The sequence below is a fragment of the Pleurodeles waltl genome, chromosome 10, assembly GCF_031143425.1.
Source record: "Pleurodeles waltl isolate 20211129_DDA chromosome 10, aPleWal1.hap1.20221129, whole genome shotgun sequence".
In the NCBI taxonomy this organism is placed as follows: Eukaryota; Metazoa; Chordata; class Amphibia; order Caudata; family Salamandridae; genus Pleurodeles; species Pleurodeles waltl.
In genome coordinates this window covers 231,392,855-231,409,955 of record NC_090449.1, presented here as the reverse complement: position 1 = coordinate 231,409,955, position 17,101 = coordinate 231,392,855, and the positions used below count along the sequence as shown (strand labels likewise).

General features: G+C 40.3%; 1 protein-coding gene across 4 annotated transcripts in view; it reads right to left on the bottom strand.

Moving 5' to 3' along the window:
* Positions 1–17,101, bottom strand: part of TMC5 (transmembrane channel like 5) — a 413,711-nt gene that overhangs the window by 321,470 nt on the left and 75,140 nt on the right. For all 4 annotated transcript variants that reach the window (XM_069210234.1, XM_069210235.1, XM_069210237.1 and 1 more), the window contains exons 3-4: positions 9,888–10,093; positions 493–603 (exon numbers count right to left, since the gene is read on the bottom strand). In XM_069210234.1, coding sequence (XP_069066335.1) covers positions 493–603; positions 9,888–10,093 — 317 coding nt within the window. The remainder of the gene's footprint in view (positions 1–492; positions 604–9,887; positions 10,094–17,101) is intronic.

Sequence of the window (17,101 nt, the reverse complement as noted above, 5' to 3'; positions counted from 1 at the left end):
ACTTGTACTGTGTAAATGATCTGGTCATTATGTTGTTTCTTTTTTTAAGTGAAAATGTTGACCAGGGAAGTCATTTAATGCAGGATCTCTAAAAGGTGAGATGACTTTACCTGTCTGTTTAATTATGTAGTATAACATTTGAAAACTGGCTAGGAATTAAATACCAACATGCACTTTGTAATCACTGTACTAAATAAAAAGTGTAGAATTGGCATCTGCAGCCAATATATTGGGGCTATGAACTGCACAGCATGTATTTTTCCATTTACGATTTTGTCAATACCTTTGTAGTAACTAATACCTCTTTTTATTTAAAAAAAACACAGCATGATAATGATCCACTAATGAGTAATAATGAGGGCCAATTATAACATATGGTAATATTTCTAGTCAATTGTTGATAGAACGTTCTACAATACATTCACATCTACCCTTAAATTATTTTAATTGCACTTTAATTTGATCCACATTATTGGAAACTTGGAATCTTACCATCGATTTCAGTGTGTCTGTCAGAGATGGATCTGGTGTATACATCCTGGCCATAACTCATAGAAGGAGGTCTATCTGCATATTCTGTTTCACTGTCAAATGCAGGATTATCTATAAAGAAGATCATATTTTAGATGAAACATTGCTTCTCTAGTACCCGCAAAGGAACATGCATCTGTTTACCTTGCTAGCCTACAAAAGTAAAAAGAGACAAATGTGTTTTTAGTGTGCAAATATTTCCAGGTCCACATAGGACAGATAGGTATGCATAACTATTTTTTCCATTTGTCTGACTTTACTGCAAGTATTTAGAATAGCTTTAACCTAAGATAACATACTTTGACATGCAGGAGAAAATGGACATGAATCTCCGATGTGATGTTGCACTCCTCTTGTAGGGTGCAAACATAAATCAGCTTCAAGACCAAGGGCTCTCTTCTTATGTTCGCAAATGGTTATAAGAACCAAAACCAAATGAAAAAGGTCACTTACTAATATCTAAGACATGCATAGCTAATAGTCATCTCTCATCAACAAAAGAATACCGCGGGCATGTTGAAAGAACTATAATCTCTATTACATGGTTTAAAACCTGGCACCTAAGCTGTAGCTGACTGTCCCACTCCTATGGTAAACAAACCCACGTCTGCATCAGTGCTAAACCTCATTTCCTACATTTTAATTGCCCATTTGCAGATTTTAAACTGAAACTGAGATGGCACTGGAGGCCACGCATTGTTCATAAGAGAAAGACTATGGATTAAAAGAACAGAGTTGCTGGCACATACCTTTTCTTTACTCCTACATACATGTCTCATCTGTTACCAACCAGCAATATGTATAGCAAAGCAGAATGGATAAGGACTAAGTTGCAAGGAACAGATGATCTCCTTATGGGACGGAGGCTGTTTAAAACAATTGTTGATCTGCAGTGAATGCAAATGCAAGGATGGAGATCTGATAACTTTTGACGTCCATATTCATACATTGCAGGCTTTTGTCGACTCTGAATACAAGAATAGAGTCCTGCTGTTCCTAGTCGACCTCCACTGATATAGTTGCAGGGGTTCACGAATATCTGATTAATATGTATGAATTAGGAGGATTTGTAACCTCCTGCGAATGCGCATTTTTTGATGTGACATCAGGCCATCAACTGCAGTCAGATTTCTTTTCATATATCAGGCCATATACTACTAATTTGTTAAGACCTTTTCCCCAAATTAATAATCTAGAATCTCCCAGTTGTATATCCTGTCAAGACTGGAGTACTGTAACAAATTGGCCATCTCAAAAGCCATACCCAGAAATTGCAGGCACTTCACAATATGGTGGCATATTGTATTGAAGCCATTCTACAGTCTTCAAAAACAGTAAAAAATACAAAACAAGGTTAAATGTGCACAACATAAGACATCTGTTATATTGTCTATTTTAGGCTTTGTAATGTCAAGAAGAAATGTGCAACTCAATATGCCCCCAACAGGATCTGTTTACTCCTAGTTGGTCAACTGGAAAATGTTCAAAAGGAATAAGTCTTGAGGACGCCCACCTACAGTGTTGGGCATAACATTAATGGACAATAATAGTTTTTCTCTGAAGTCATCAGAGAGGTATCCAAAGTTCAAGATGGACCTAAAAATGGTCCTTTTTAAACATCTGCTCGGCTGTTGACATTTCAGTGATAGGTATATTCCACCTTGCCTTAACAGACGGGGCCCTTCCACTCTAAAGTCACTTTTTCAAACCACTAGAGAAAACATACATTTGATTTACAGAAATCAACTAATTTGGTACAAAAGTAAGGTATAAAGGCCCACGGTACCAAGGAACTGCTTATTACTACTGAAACATTCCAACTGTGATCCTTTGCTTACAGTTAGTTTAAGCAACTGGGAGGACACACAGTGTGCTCTACAAATGGCCTATTAAATAAACAAACAAATAAATAACAAAAATAATAATCCTGGGTGGTTAGGAATAGAATCCACCTTTTCCCACAAGGAATGTATTTAATTGTAAAATTAAACTCCTGTAACTGTGACAATAATCTGATCAATCTCCCTGACGCTTTTCCTGAATCATTAGTATTTAGCATGTGAGAAAAGATTTGTGGTCAGTAAATACCCAAAGATAGAACCCATATAAACACATTTTGAACTTCTCCAATGACAAACAAAATGCAAATGCTTCTTGTTCAATCATACTTAAATGTGACTTAAGGTGCTTCTTTCAGCAATGAGAGGCAAAAGCAACTGTCTGTGACTTATTATCAATCCACTGAAACAAAACAATACCGAAACCTGCCTGACTTGCGTCAACCATCAATAAACATTTTATTCCCTGCTATGAAAGGAGACAGTGCTGAAACAATCAACTGCTTGATTTTTTCAAACGCTTCCCTGATCATATAGGTACATTCAAATTTCACAACCTTCTACAAGGGATTGTGTAACGGTTGAACCATAAATTCATACTCTTGAATAAATGAGAGTAATCTTCACTTAATGCTAAGAAAGATGTCCATGATTCTTTGTCTTTAAGAGGAGCTACTTCATACTACTAAAATCGCACCCATTAATTTTTGGAACACACTTGTTGTGAAAGCCAACCCAAATGGTAGTTGCAAGAATTTATATACCCCAAAGGGAGTAACAAAGGTGGTTAATTCCTGCAACTCTGCAGCGAGTGGGATCTGATGTTAAGCTGACCTCAAGTCCAAGAGGGAAAAGCATTTTGTGTATTAAATATTAGCTAGCAAACTCTGAATTTTAGATAATGGGTGACAATATGCAATGATATTTTTATTGAGTGTGCGAAGAACCACACAAAAACAAATGTCTCCTGTTTTTTTCTGAACAATTAAAATGGGACTAACCCACTGAGAAGAATCAGTGCATTGAATAATACCTTCATCAGTGAGCTTATCCAATAATTTCGTAAGACCTTCCATAATGATTAATGGCACTGGTCTGACTTATATATAATCAGTATTGAATCCTTTTTTAATCTGAACAAACGTTAATATTTTTTGTAGTACCAATTTTCAAACTAAAAACTTCTGGAAACCTTTCAACAATTCTGTCTAGAGAAATATCAGAGTTAACAGCAATCCTTAAAATGGATGCACTGTTTATAACAACTGGAGTGTCAGATCCAGGTACACACTTTAAACCAAACTTTGCAAGGTCTTTCCGTCCCAGAATGATTTTTCTTTTATCGGCTTAGTCACAATTTTTCTTCTAAGACATACTCAAGCTTCAATAAAATATCCAAGCATGTCTATATTTTGATTACCATATGCTTTTTGGTGTATGTCTCATCTACGCAGAGTGGTTCTAGACCAATTTGTGTTGCATAAAACATCAGAAATAATTGTAATAGGTAAACCAGAAACTGCCATCATAGGTAGATCTACCTTAACAATGGTAACATGACATAAAGGACATTTAATGCAGGTGTCGGTAATGTCTGTATTAATTTTAAGTACCAATTTAAATACATCATAAGCATATTCATCAGCCTTCACTTTCATACTACTAACCCGGATGGCAATTTTACCACCATTGCAGGCACACTGAAAATGACCAATATGTGTACATTTGTTTGAACATTTACCAATTACTGGGCAATTTGCTTTATTACTCAAATGTGTTTTTGAACAACACTAGAAACAAGCAGGAGAGCTCTTCTTCTGAACATTTGTAGGTGTCCTATCATTGATAGATACTGCATTCACAGAATCTGGATACTGTAAAGAATTAATTGGGGTTGTAGTATCTTTAACAAATTCACTGACTATGCGTTTACTGGACACAGTGTATTGTTCAATACTTTTTGCTACATCAGTCACCTCACTTAAGGTTTGGTCCCTACAGCTCAACAAGCGTTCCTATATTTTCTTGGAATAACAACTATATATAAATTGGTCTCTAATATATACAGCCAATACATTCCCAATTTACAAGTGGAAGGCAAAAAAATTATAGTTGAAATGTATTTTTCTACAGTTTCCTCTTGATTTTGTTTCCACTTGAAGAAAGTATCTTTCCAACAAAACACTTGGTTACTCTCTAAACGTATTTAAGAGTCTATTGGCTGACTCTGTGTATTCATTCCAATTCCTAAACTCACCATTTGGTGGGTCTACTTTGGGTAAATTATCAAAAATCTGATAACCTTCTTGGCCCAGAATGGCTAAAGAGTAGTGCTTCTTTTCTTTTAGATTCACAGTTTTCTGCAACTATTGCCACCAAGCAGTTTTCAAATAACCAAAACCAAGTTTTTCAAACAACAGTTGGTCTCCCAGGTTATGACAGAAATGAAGTAATATGAACCAGATGATGCCATGTCTTTACTGAAACAAGTGCAGCCACACCAATGATATCCTGCTTATATTGTTTTAAATTCACCAAACCACACGAAAGTGAAGTTTACATACCCATCAATAATAGAGTAAGATGTGTTCTGCCCAGTTAAAAGTTAAGAAGGTTCATATGCTGCTGATTCGGTGGTGAAATATGTGAAGAAGTAGCTGACAAAATAAAAATGTTTTGCCAGATAACAAAATTCAAATTGTGTATTATCGGATGTTTTCTCAAGTAAAGAAAGCCACCAGACTCTGTGTGATGATGTCACTCCTTAAAACATGATAACATTGACATATCCCAGGTTGGCACATTTCATCAGTCACTATAACTCCCTAGTAAAGTGGTACTACATGTACCCGGGGGGCCTGTACGTTAAATGCTACAAGTGGGCCTGCAGCAGGTATGGTGTCATCCACTTAAGTAGCCCTAAAGGACGGATCCTCTGCTGACCTACTGCCTGCTTCCCCCTTGTTTGAATGAGAAGGACTGGACCTGCATCTGTTGAACCCAAGACCCCAGAGTGACTCCAAGGGCTATTTGGCTGGCCTTCTGACTAGGGCCTCGGGGACAGAAGGCTCCAACAACATTGAACCAAGTACCTGGACTCTCCCATCTGTGACACCTACCCTGCCAAGTGGTGCCACCACAGTCCTGGACCTTTGGGAGTGGCCCTGAAGGTGTTTGGCAAGCCCATCTTTGGACCCAGCAGAATTGATGCATCTTCTCTGCTATGCATCACAATGCTGAGCAGAACGGACCCATTGACTCAGCTGCGATCGTTCCCTCAGTGCAAGGACTCCTCTTCAAGCTTGCAGCCCACATCAAAATCACAACCTTTGCAAACCTTTCCAAATGCAGGCCCTCGCATCGCAAACTTCTTGTTGACGGCAGCCTCAACGACGATGCAGGTTGTCGCATTGCAGCCTCACAGCTCCTTGGAACCAACATGTCACCTCAAACTTGCGACACATCCTCAAAGCCAAACTTTGCATCGCAAGCCCTCATTAGCCGGATCCTCGATGATGATGCAGGATCTTGCATTGCAGACTTGCAGCACCTCAGAACCAACACATTACCTCAGCTGTGCAACACATCCTTGGCACTGGACCTTACAAGGCTCTGCGACCAGGATAAAAGGTGCTCTCAATAAGCTGGTTTAACTGGGTCCCTGTAGTCAGCTCACACACCATAGCGGGCAGCCTAAAATTGCGACTCTGCCCTGGTTTGGCACGACCAGATGTCTACAGTTGGCGCTCTGTGCGTTTTGGAACCATTTTTTACTGAAATATTGAAAATTGCATATCTCTGTTACTGATTGGATTTTTGTCCTTTAAGTTTTGTTTTATTTAATAAATATTACTCTATTTTTCTAATTTGGTGTGGATCCCTTTGTGGTAGCTTTTCACTGTGTTAGTGTCTGAAGTGTTGCACAAATACTTTACACATTGCCTCTGGGTTAAGCCTGATTGCTGTGTGCCAAGCTACCCGAGGGTTGAGCACAGGTTAATTTAGAGTTTGCTTGCGACTTCACCCTGACAAGGTTTGGGGTTTCCTCCTTGAGTAGGGTTTCACCTTCCTCAGCCAGTAACCCAATTTCTTACAGTAAGTAATATATTTCCAATTACAAAAGGAGCGCGCACCGAGCACAAACTACTCCTGTGGCTTCCAACTCCAACTGCCTACCGACTTAGTTGGTCAGAACAAAGAGAGAGATTAAATGTAACACAGAACACAACACAAATAACAACAAGATAGCATTCAGGATAGTAAAATGCTAACATCTAATACCCTACAAGGCATACATGGTGCTATTCTTCAGAGACAGGAAAGAGACATACTTGCCTTGTTCATCTTTTTTTTTGGTAATGTGAAAAAGCTGAAGGTTAATTCAATTGCGCAAGCGTCTGTTAACAGAATTGAAAACACCATACAAACACCCTTATGAACACAGGCTTAAAAATGACTTAATGTGGTTAAATTAAATTAAGATAATTAAGGAGGTATATCCATTTAAAAACTGTTGAAAGTGCAGTTTAGGAGATGTGATACTCTGCCTAGTCCCCCACCGTCCCACTGTAAAAGTTTGAAATACATTTAAAGGAAACTTCGCTGAACACTTTCAGTGTCAGATTACTGCATCTTTTTGGCATGTGTGATAAACGGTTAAGGCCCTCCAATCATGGGATTGCCTTTTGTGAGTGAAATCTGTGCATCAGTAAATACGCGATAACATGACATTCACAAGCTTGCAAGCCTGCGATCTGTACCGAAGTATGCGGGAATGTTGGTAAACAACAAGCAACCACACCATATTCTTCAAAATTTCTGCATGAACAAAAAGTGAATTTGTGCCATTGGCTTCTATTATTTCTGCATGCATTCCCTAACTGCAAACCATGGGAGCAAACACCTGTGATCTGCGCAGGGATCATAATCGCATTTTGGTCCCAAGTTGAAGTTTGCATACAAAATTGGACTCGCGGCCTATAATTGGGGCTTTAGCCAAGTGCTACCATTTCAATATTAGCTGGAGTGAAATGGATGAAAGCCCTAAATAACCGAAGGTTTGTAACCCACTAAAGGGAGAGATTGTCTGTATTCATATATGTACCATAGATATTTATTAGGATTCACTATCAGTGTGTTCTTCTCCTTGTTTAATAAGGAGTTTGAAGTCAGAGACACAAAAATATAGAATTCTTCATAAACACTATTAGTTTTAGTTAGTTTTGCATTTTCATGCTGTCCGCTGTGATATGATTTTATTTTAAGCATGTCATGCGTCCTCTAACAATATCAAGGACTCGTTGCATTAAGGCCTGTGCAGATTTCTTCTTGATTGCCTGAGAAAATGGCAACTCCTCCTTCTTGTATTTGCCATTGTGTTGCCCGCAAAGTATAACACCCGTGAAAGGTGTTAGATGCCTCCTTAAGAGTCCCAGTTTGGAGGAAAAATAGGAAGGCAAAAAAAAATAACTATTTTGAAACCTAGAAATGCTTGATTGAAGATGGAGATTTATGTAGCAGTAGATAAGCCAGGCACCAAGGTCCCACATGACATCAGGAAGAAAGAAAGGCCAGGCCAAAAAATCCACAGGGAGAATCCAAATGCAATCCAGCTGCAACAATCAAAATCAAGGACAAAACAGAGAGCAAGTGGGAGATAAATTGGATGGAAAACAGAGAACAAGTGTATTGCAATGTACCTTATGCTTGTGATGGCATCCTTTATATGTCATTCAAACAAAAACTAACATCACACAAAAAACACATGCTTCATCTTGGATTGGAAACCTTCAATGGAGGCCTCTGGACAATCCACCATTTGGGATGGGTAGTTTATGGGCTTAATCACATATCTTTCTTATAACTCATGGCACGGTTAATCTTGTCAAGAGAAGACGAATTTTGACATCCTTTGCCCCCTACCAGATTCTGGAATTCCACCACCATCTAGAGTAATTTCTCCAACTGATCGCTGAACACCCTTCTGTGTAACTGTCATCTGAAAATCATCAACACCGCCCAGTCTGGTAGAATCTCCAGATACATGCCTGGCAGAGTGTCCAACAACATGCCATCTGAGCGAGCAGTGCATACATAGTTTCCATAGGGTCACCAGAATTTTAGAGTGAAAAACTTGGACATTTCATAACAGACTACAATGTTACTTCAACTGAGCATGCAGAATGACAGTGCTCCTCAACATAGAATTACAGCAGAGGCACTAAGAACATAAATAGAATGCAATTTTTAAAACCAGTATTATTCCTGTTAATTAAATTGCTTTCTTATAACAGCTGCTAACTATCCCTGCTTTGGAAAACATAAAAAGGCACCGCCCACCATTTTCAGCCTACCCTCTCTAAAAACCAGGACATTATCGAATTTTCCCGAAATCTGCCAGGACAGCTGGTGAAAAACCGAGACTGTCCCAGCAAATCCAAGACGTCTGGTCACCCGAAGTCTCCACTGACTTCTTGAATTTAATATTCTGATTGTTTTTGCACTATAATTGGTGGAGGCTTCGTTTGACGCTGATGAATGGGATCTGAAAAATGTGGCTTCTATCAAGATGAATGAAAGACAGAACAAATCTTCCAATTGAGAGGCAACGTCCACTAGAAGGCCTCAGGACAAATCTGATTAGTGATAACAAATGTGTCAAAGAATCATGGTATAATGGGAGACATCCTCCTTCAGTGCCTGGGGGTTGGGAAGGAGTTTGCCAAAGAAACAAATCCAACAGCCTCAGGCTCCTTGTTGGGGTGCAGATATGCCTCTGTGCCCCCAGCATGAAACCCAGACACTCTTGGGATTTATTTCGTAGCTTAAGAAAATATTCAAACAGTGCTCAGCACCTTGCTACGGCACTGACACACACACCTCTGTGCTTCAGTGAGAAGCAATGATACTATTTCGGTTTATTCTCATCCTAAAAATCCACACAGTACTTAGCACTTTGCAGGGAGCAGACAATCCAAACAGCTCCCAGGTCCTAGCTATGACTCAAAAATGCACCTCTGCGCCCAGTGAGGAGTTAGGAGGATGCTATTTGGATTTTTCTTAGCCTGATTACATTTCTAAACAGCTCCTAGATACTGGTTGTGGCACAGAAACAGATGCTTGGGCCTGGAGTAGGCTGGCACCTAGAGAAACCAAACTCTAGACATTTCTAAAAACCACACTACTTGGGGAGTCCTGGGTGGTTTTCCTACCCAGAATTATCTGCACAGGACAAGCATTGGTCAAAAAAAGAATTCCACACATTTCTGTGATTGGAGGTTTTGGAATGTGTGGAGAACAGATAAGCCCCAACCAACGTGTGCTCCCACATTTGTTCCAATACAAATAGTACCTCAAATGTGTGGTACATGTGTGACACAACATACCTGTCCCTGAAGCTCCTTTACACAAGATAAATTTCTTTGTTAAAAACATAAAAAGAAAAATAATTGTCATATAAAACCAATCAGAAATGTTAGTTCCACTTCGATTTATAAAATAATGACAATGGCTACTTACGGAATCCGCTTCCATATGGATTTGCAGCGTGCAAGGAGGCGGAAGAAACAAGTTGGATGTTTTCAGTCCTCGGGTTTATGGACGACAGTGGTATGGTATCTGGATAATCCATCGTATTTTGTCTTCTTTCATCTATGTCTTCGTATGTATCATAAGGATTCTGACGAAAGGATGGATTCCTTTGAGGCGAGACTCTTTCATGTTGTCTATAAAAGATGATGAATGAATGAAGAATATGTTAAAATCTATTCTTAAAATAAAAATAGAAGAGTGACTACTCAGAAATGACTCAGATTACTTAGAAACAACCATGTGCATATATGGTATAATGCTTTGGTGGCAATTCATCACACCCCCATCTTTGAGTCAGAATCTATACTTTTTAAACACTGAAACTCTTGTATTTTCCATGTTAACGTTACACATTACATCAAGTTTTCTGAGTTGAAAATTGTTTATGTAAAAGAGTATTTAGTTGAAATAGCAAAAAAAGATACACACGAATGAAGAACAAATATTATCACCCACAAGGAACATATGCACATTGAATGATTCTAAGCCACTGCCACTGAAGAACCACAACTTAGAATAAACAAGAATAGTAAGTATGTATACATGCACACCTATCTCTCATGCAACATAAGCATTCAGCCCAAGCCTAAGTTCAGCTGTACAACCGTAGCATCTTGAGAATTGTGTTCCTTACTCATCACACACAACACCAAAACACTTCCTGCTTAGGCCACAGCCATGACCCACACCTTCCTGCCACACAGAATAAAAAAGTAAATTAAAATAAAGCTCATGCATTCTATCTCACACTCAACTGCACCTCATTACCCGCTTAAGCGCAGTGACCAAAGTCAATATAAGGGTACTACTTAAGTCAACACACATAACAAATTGAAACACAGTATTGGCCCTGGCCCTCTCTGCTGGGTCATTCCCAGACTGTTTTGCCTTCCTCCTCCTATTTTTTGCTGAATTAATTTTTGTTGGCCTTAGGACTCTGTGCATTTTACATCTGCTAACCAGTGCTTAAAGTGCTTGCGCTCACTTCCCAAAATTTAGTGTGATTGGCATTTACCTAACTGGGAGATTTAATTTACTTATAAGTCCCTTGTAGAATAGTATACCATATAGCCAGGGCCTGTAAATAAAATGTTAGCTGTGGGCCTGCAGTACTTATTGTGCCACTTACTTAAGGAGCACTCTAAAACATGTCCCAGGTATGCCTTTGAAGCATGAATGCAGTGTCACACTGCCATTTAGACTTGGCATTTAAACCTCCTAGCCAAGCCATAAACTTCCCTTTTATTATATGTCACCCCTAAAGTAGGCCCTAGGTGGCCCATAGGGCAGGGAACCGTGTAATTAAATGGTTGGACATGTACTTTTAAGTTTTACATGTCCTGGTAGTGAAAAACTCTGAAATTTGTTTTTCATCACTGTGAGGCTTACCTCTCCCATTGGATAACATTGGGGATTCCTTATTACATTTGGTAAGATGTAATTCCTAATTGGAAATTAGTAGATATCTCATATTTGGTACCGCTGAAATTGTAATCATAACCCCTCTTTAATAGTAAAGTTGGATTTTTCATTACAATTTTAAAAAATGCCACGTTTAGAAAGTTGGCATTTTTCTGAGCTTAGCCCTTTGTGCCTACTGCGTGTCTTGGGTCACATGTCTGGGTGTAGCTGACAGACTTTGTGAACTCCTCTCAGACAGTTACATAATAGAGAGATAAGGTGTGCCTCAATTGGCTTGCTGGCAGGATGGGGGACGGAGCTGAGCACAGCCCTGTTTATACCTGAAAAGCCTGTGCTCTGCCTTCACACAAAGGGCCTGTGACCCTGTATTGTCACTGTAGCAAGTTCAGATTCGGGGGAGGGGAGTCAGGAAATGCCAGGCACTTCAAAACTTCAAAGAACTTCCCAGAAGCTTCTCCCACCTTCCAGCAGAAGGGTACCAGGGCATAAAAATAGGACACCAGAATAGCTCATGCTCTGCCTCCACTCAAAGGGCTTAATGACCCAGTGTCGTCACTGCAGCCAGCTTAGAGTCATGGGAGTCAGGAAATTCCATGTAATACAAAGAACCTTTCCAGAAGCTTCTCCCACCTCCCGGAAGAAGGGCACCAGGGTATTAAAAGAGGCCCTTCAGACCCAGTCTTCAGTTCACTACTAAACCTTCCGGAAGGACTCTCAGATGACTGCCTACTGTTGTGACCTGCTGTGAAGTCTACCAGACAGCTGGCCTACCTTGAAAGACTGCTTTGCTGTCTGGAGCCTGCCTTGAACACTCAGAGGCTCCTCAGAGGCTTTTCCCACTATGTTCTTCTACGCAGCAGCAAATCTGTTTCAGCGGCCCTTCACCAAATAGACAACCAACATCATGGAACTGTCTTCGGCTACAGCCCTCTGCTTCGTCTTCCTGGAGTTTTTCAACTTCCATTTCAGCGACTATGTCCAAATGTAGAAATCTTCACTGCGACTTCGACCAAAGGCCATCCAAGGACAACGCTCCCTCCTCAAACACCACCTGCAGCCTTGCCCCGCTGAACTTTACCTTTTCTGACATTTTCTTCAAGATTACTTTTAAGTCCGCAGGTAAGCGCTGACCGGGCCCAATCCACTTTTTAAGTGGGCCTTAACTTTTGACACTGACCCTGTCTTACACAACTACATGTCTGCGGTTGGTGCTCTGATCTTTTAGAGTTTACTTAAAACTTTCAAAAATTCATAACTCAGGTACTACTGATTGGATTTTTGAGGTTTTGGTGTCAAATAATTTATTAAAATGTACTATATATTTCTAAGTTGTTTTGTGATTTTTCTTGTGTTTTGTTTTCACTATATTACTGGTTGTGTTTTACATGAATACTTTAATTATTCCCTCTCAGTTAAGCCTGACCATTTTTTGTGGCAAGCTAGCCAGGGTTAAGTACAAGTTAATTTAGTGACTTTTGTGGTTAACCCTGCAAGGGATTGTGGCTGTTGCTTGACCAGGGATCACACTCCAGTCAACCAAAAACTTGATTTCTCACACACAACTTTCGTCCAACCAGGACTCCTGGCGTTTCAGCATGATAGGCTACTGCTAATGCACTTTTGCACAGAGCCAGCGGGTATCAAGCACTTTATAAATGGAATTATAATACAGTACAACATCAATAGAAGGTTCAACTGCACAAATGTGTGGAGTGGCTTCAAAAGTAGGAACACGCATATGAACAGCGTGATCAAGTCCATGGAGATGTTCTCTGTGGCTAATCAAAGAATCCATGCACCTAAAAACACAAACACATACATATTGTGATAATAGAAACATGACTATAAAGACCATGTATACACTTTCTGTTGTGTCTGCATCTCTTTCTACACAGTACAAATGGGGAAAATATGAGGAAAAACTGTATTCAGGATTTACACTTTTTAAACCATGTCCACATGAACGGAGAAAGGGTGGTTAAATCTGCCTAAAAATATGGATTTATAGAGTGGAAGGTGGGAAAAAGAACCTTAAAATTGTCTTTTTTTATTCTGCATTATTGTCTCACTTTTTCTCTGACTTCCCATAGGACCTTGGCTGAGGCACTCACAGGATGCAGTGGAAGCTATTAAAATTCTGCATGTGTCAAGGGGTCAGTGTTGGAGACAGTTGTTATAAAGATCAGGCCTTCCATAGTTTCCACCGCAAGATCAGGCACACTAGGAACGGAAGAGTTCCTTAAATGATTACTGTCCCCAAAAAGTGCATACAAATAGGTAGCTTACTGAATCAGGGCCAGTGCTCATCACACTTCCTCACTTCCACTGTGCCTCTCTCTTCAGAAAATGATGGAATAGGAAGCAAGGAGGTAACTCTGTCCTTCTTTGTTCTGAGCACCAAAGAAAAACATAAATAAAAAAGAGAGTGTCCTACAGTAGCAGGTGTGATTGCATGCTTCTAGAGCTGTGGTTCGCAACCTTTTGCCTCCTGAGGACCCCCACTGAATCACTACTGGAACCTGGGGACCCCCAAGCAATTTGCACGATTTAAATTTCAAACATTAAAACAGTAGTTCGCAAAAAGTACACAAACAAATACACACCAAAGAAATACTCTAATTATTAAAGATAAACGTATTATTTTATATTGAATAAATATGCAAAAATCGAAAAAAATTAATGGGAAGGCTGGCTCTGCATCTCGACAGCTAACTTTTCAATGTTTGGTTTCATTTGGGAAAGCTGAATCCTCAGGTCAGATTCTACATTTCCCAAGCAATTTCTGTTTTTATTTTATAAGTGCATAAGCTTTTTCACATAAATATGTGGTGGGGGAAAGGAAGCACAACCATAAGAGCTTTTCTGCTCTCCATAGCCTCTCTGTCACTTGTAATTTATTTGTTTTATAGCACCTCTTATACCAGTGCAGGGTATGGGAGCACTTTACAGGGGACTACATGGTGTAGAATTCATATGTCATCCACACTGGTAGGCATTTTCTAAGAGTGCTTGGTCTGGAGGAGCACAAACTCAGGATTCAGAACATCACACAGAGGTTAACGTTGACTTTAATAATAAGAATGTATTTCTACACAAGCAACCTTTTTAAGCAGCATAACGATAATGAAAAGCTGGGGAAAAACATAACTTTCCAAACTGTGCCATGAAGTTTACATGCAGTTCTTTGATGGCAGTTCATAGCTCACCGTGCTACATTACGATTGTAAAGTATGAACTACATAGTGATATAAGAATCTCTCCCACAAAAGCAGTAACCCACTGTGCTATGCACATAAAATACTGTTATTTGCATGATATGTGTTCTTTGCAGCAGGCATATTAACCATCTGCGCTACCTTTGAGTCAAAACTAGACAAAACTCCCATTTCTCTCTGGCAGGAATATTAATCACCAGAGTTATCTTGACACTTTTATTTTTGCCCGAAAGCTGCTGTTAGATATACAAGGAAATTTGCAGTGCTTTTAAAACTCCTGCACAAATGAAGTAATAAATATTAAAACACGCATGTGTTTCTGATAGGCCCAGGCTAGAGAAGTGTCTTCCTGCCGTCCCAGACTTGCGGACACCCTGGGAATCTGTCACAGACCCCTGGGGGTTTGCGGAACACAGGCTGGGAACCACTGTTCTAGAGAATTGCACTGGTCGCGGATCACATCACCCGGCACAGCACATCTGTCACCCTCATTTATACTTTATGGGACATGCAGTCTTTTATCTCACATTGTGTGCTCATGCAGAGTTAACGATTCGGCATGTGAGCTCAATTGTTTTCCATAACATTTGAAGAAAACCGCATCCCTAATAAGGAATGCAGTTTTCTTGCCGTTTTCAAATGCGCATATTGACATATTGTGTTGGCCAGTAATCTCCACAACACACTGTGTGCTCGTGCGTTTGTCTTTCATGTGCTTGGCTCACGGATGGAGGGAGCATAGCCTCCTTCCTCACTTCAGGTTGCACCACTTGTTTGTGTGATGAGGGCTGTCAATCTGTTGTGATGGCAAACTACTACCTATTAAAAAAACAAAAAGTATTCAGCTGCCCCGCCCGGGCCCAGCAATATTATACAATTTGGCAGCCAATAATGACTGCTGCCCACAGTGCCCTGGATAGCGTCAGTGACAGGCCGAGATGCCGAGATCCTCGACCTTTCACCACCATCCCAAGTAAGGTAAGAAGGAGACTGCTCCTCTCCCCCATGAGTACTTCATGCCAGCAATGAATTTAGGGCATGAGAGACACTATAAAAATCCAAGCATTGGCTGAGAGAGAGGTAGAACACAAACCACTGACCAAGATTTTTGTATGAAAAAGGCTGCTTTTATAAAAACAGGCGCACATTACACATTTTCCTAGGAATTCTGCCTTACAAAACTAATGCCTCACTATACAAAAAACATCACATATGTTTTCCTACCCCCACCCCTAAAAGTCCCCCACATTTAGTGTAATCTTTCACTTCCTGCCTTGTGCAGGTGTGAGCTTGTTCTCACCCTCCATTTAAGCCTGGTTCACTGATGGCAACAACAATAAAATTAGATAAACCCAAGCTAACTTTTCGGCCAACTGCCACTCAGAAAAAGGCCTGACTCACAGACTTTTTCTGCTTCCCTTCCAGGAGTGTCTCTTATTACATAAGTATGTTTAAAGTCCGGTCAACACCTCCCGTAGTCGTAGCAGATACCAATCCATGCATTACTGTGAAAGATGCACTCCATTCCCACGAAAAAAGTCAGCACTCTTGTACTTTAAATCTGCAGGCTCAAACCTGCCAAAACATTAATTTATACAACAGTCCTTGTTTCTCTAGTGACCTTCCATTTAGCCTTATCAATGGCTACCGCCCTATGTGCGCCATGCAAAATCCACCTGGGAGTGAACTCTGTCCAAATGACAAAACAACCTACCCACTGCTGTTTAATCTCTCTCAGATCCTTCTCCATAGAACGCAACAATGCCAAACCTTTTTCAACCACCAAATCATTTTCCCCAAGATGAATCACGAGCACATAAGGGCACCGCCTACTCTCAAAAAAACTCATTCCATTACATACCTCCTTTTCCCTGCCAACAAACAGAGAACAAATGAGGGCAGAAAACTAAACTGACCCTGAAGCCCCTTTTTGCTGCCTGTCTCTCCTTTCACTTAACAAAAGAGTGGCCCAAGATCCAAACGGATGCATCCTCGAATTACGGACCTGGAACCGAAACTGTAACAAAAACATAACAGCAAAACAAAGGTAAAATTGTACCATGATCTTAGCATTCCTCCCCTTCCTTTCTCACGTACCTCATATAACAGTCAGAGGACCATCGCCACTGCTGCATACTGCCCACTCAGTTCCAATCTCTCCTACCTGTTTCTGTTGCTATCCCAGTTCGAAAATAGTGGGTCCCATACTCCCCTGCTGCCACCCCAATGCAGCCACTAGAGACTGTTGCAAAACTGCTAAAAGCTGAAATGCCGTCACACCAAGGCTGTCCCTGTGCAAAAAAATATTCCCCCACTACTCTCTCCCTATTGGCCTACAGCTTGTTTCCCCAGGATGCCGGACAGAACATCTTTGAAGGATAGGCCCGCAAAATAATCCTCCTACCTGCTGCCTTCTGATCTGTATTAGACTCGCATAACTATATATCCAACTGGCTCTTGCCTCTCGCAACACTGTTCTAGTGTACACCATTACACCCCCCTAAC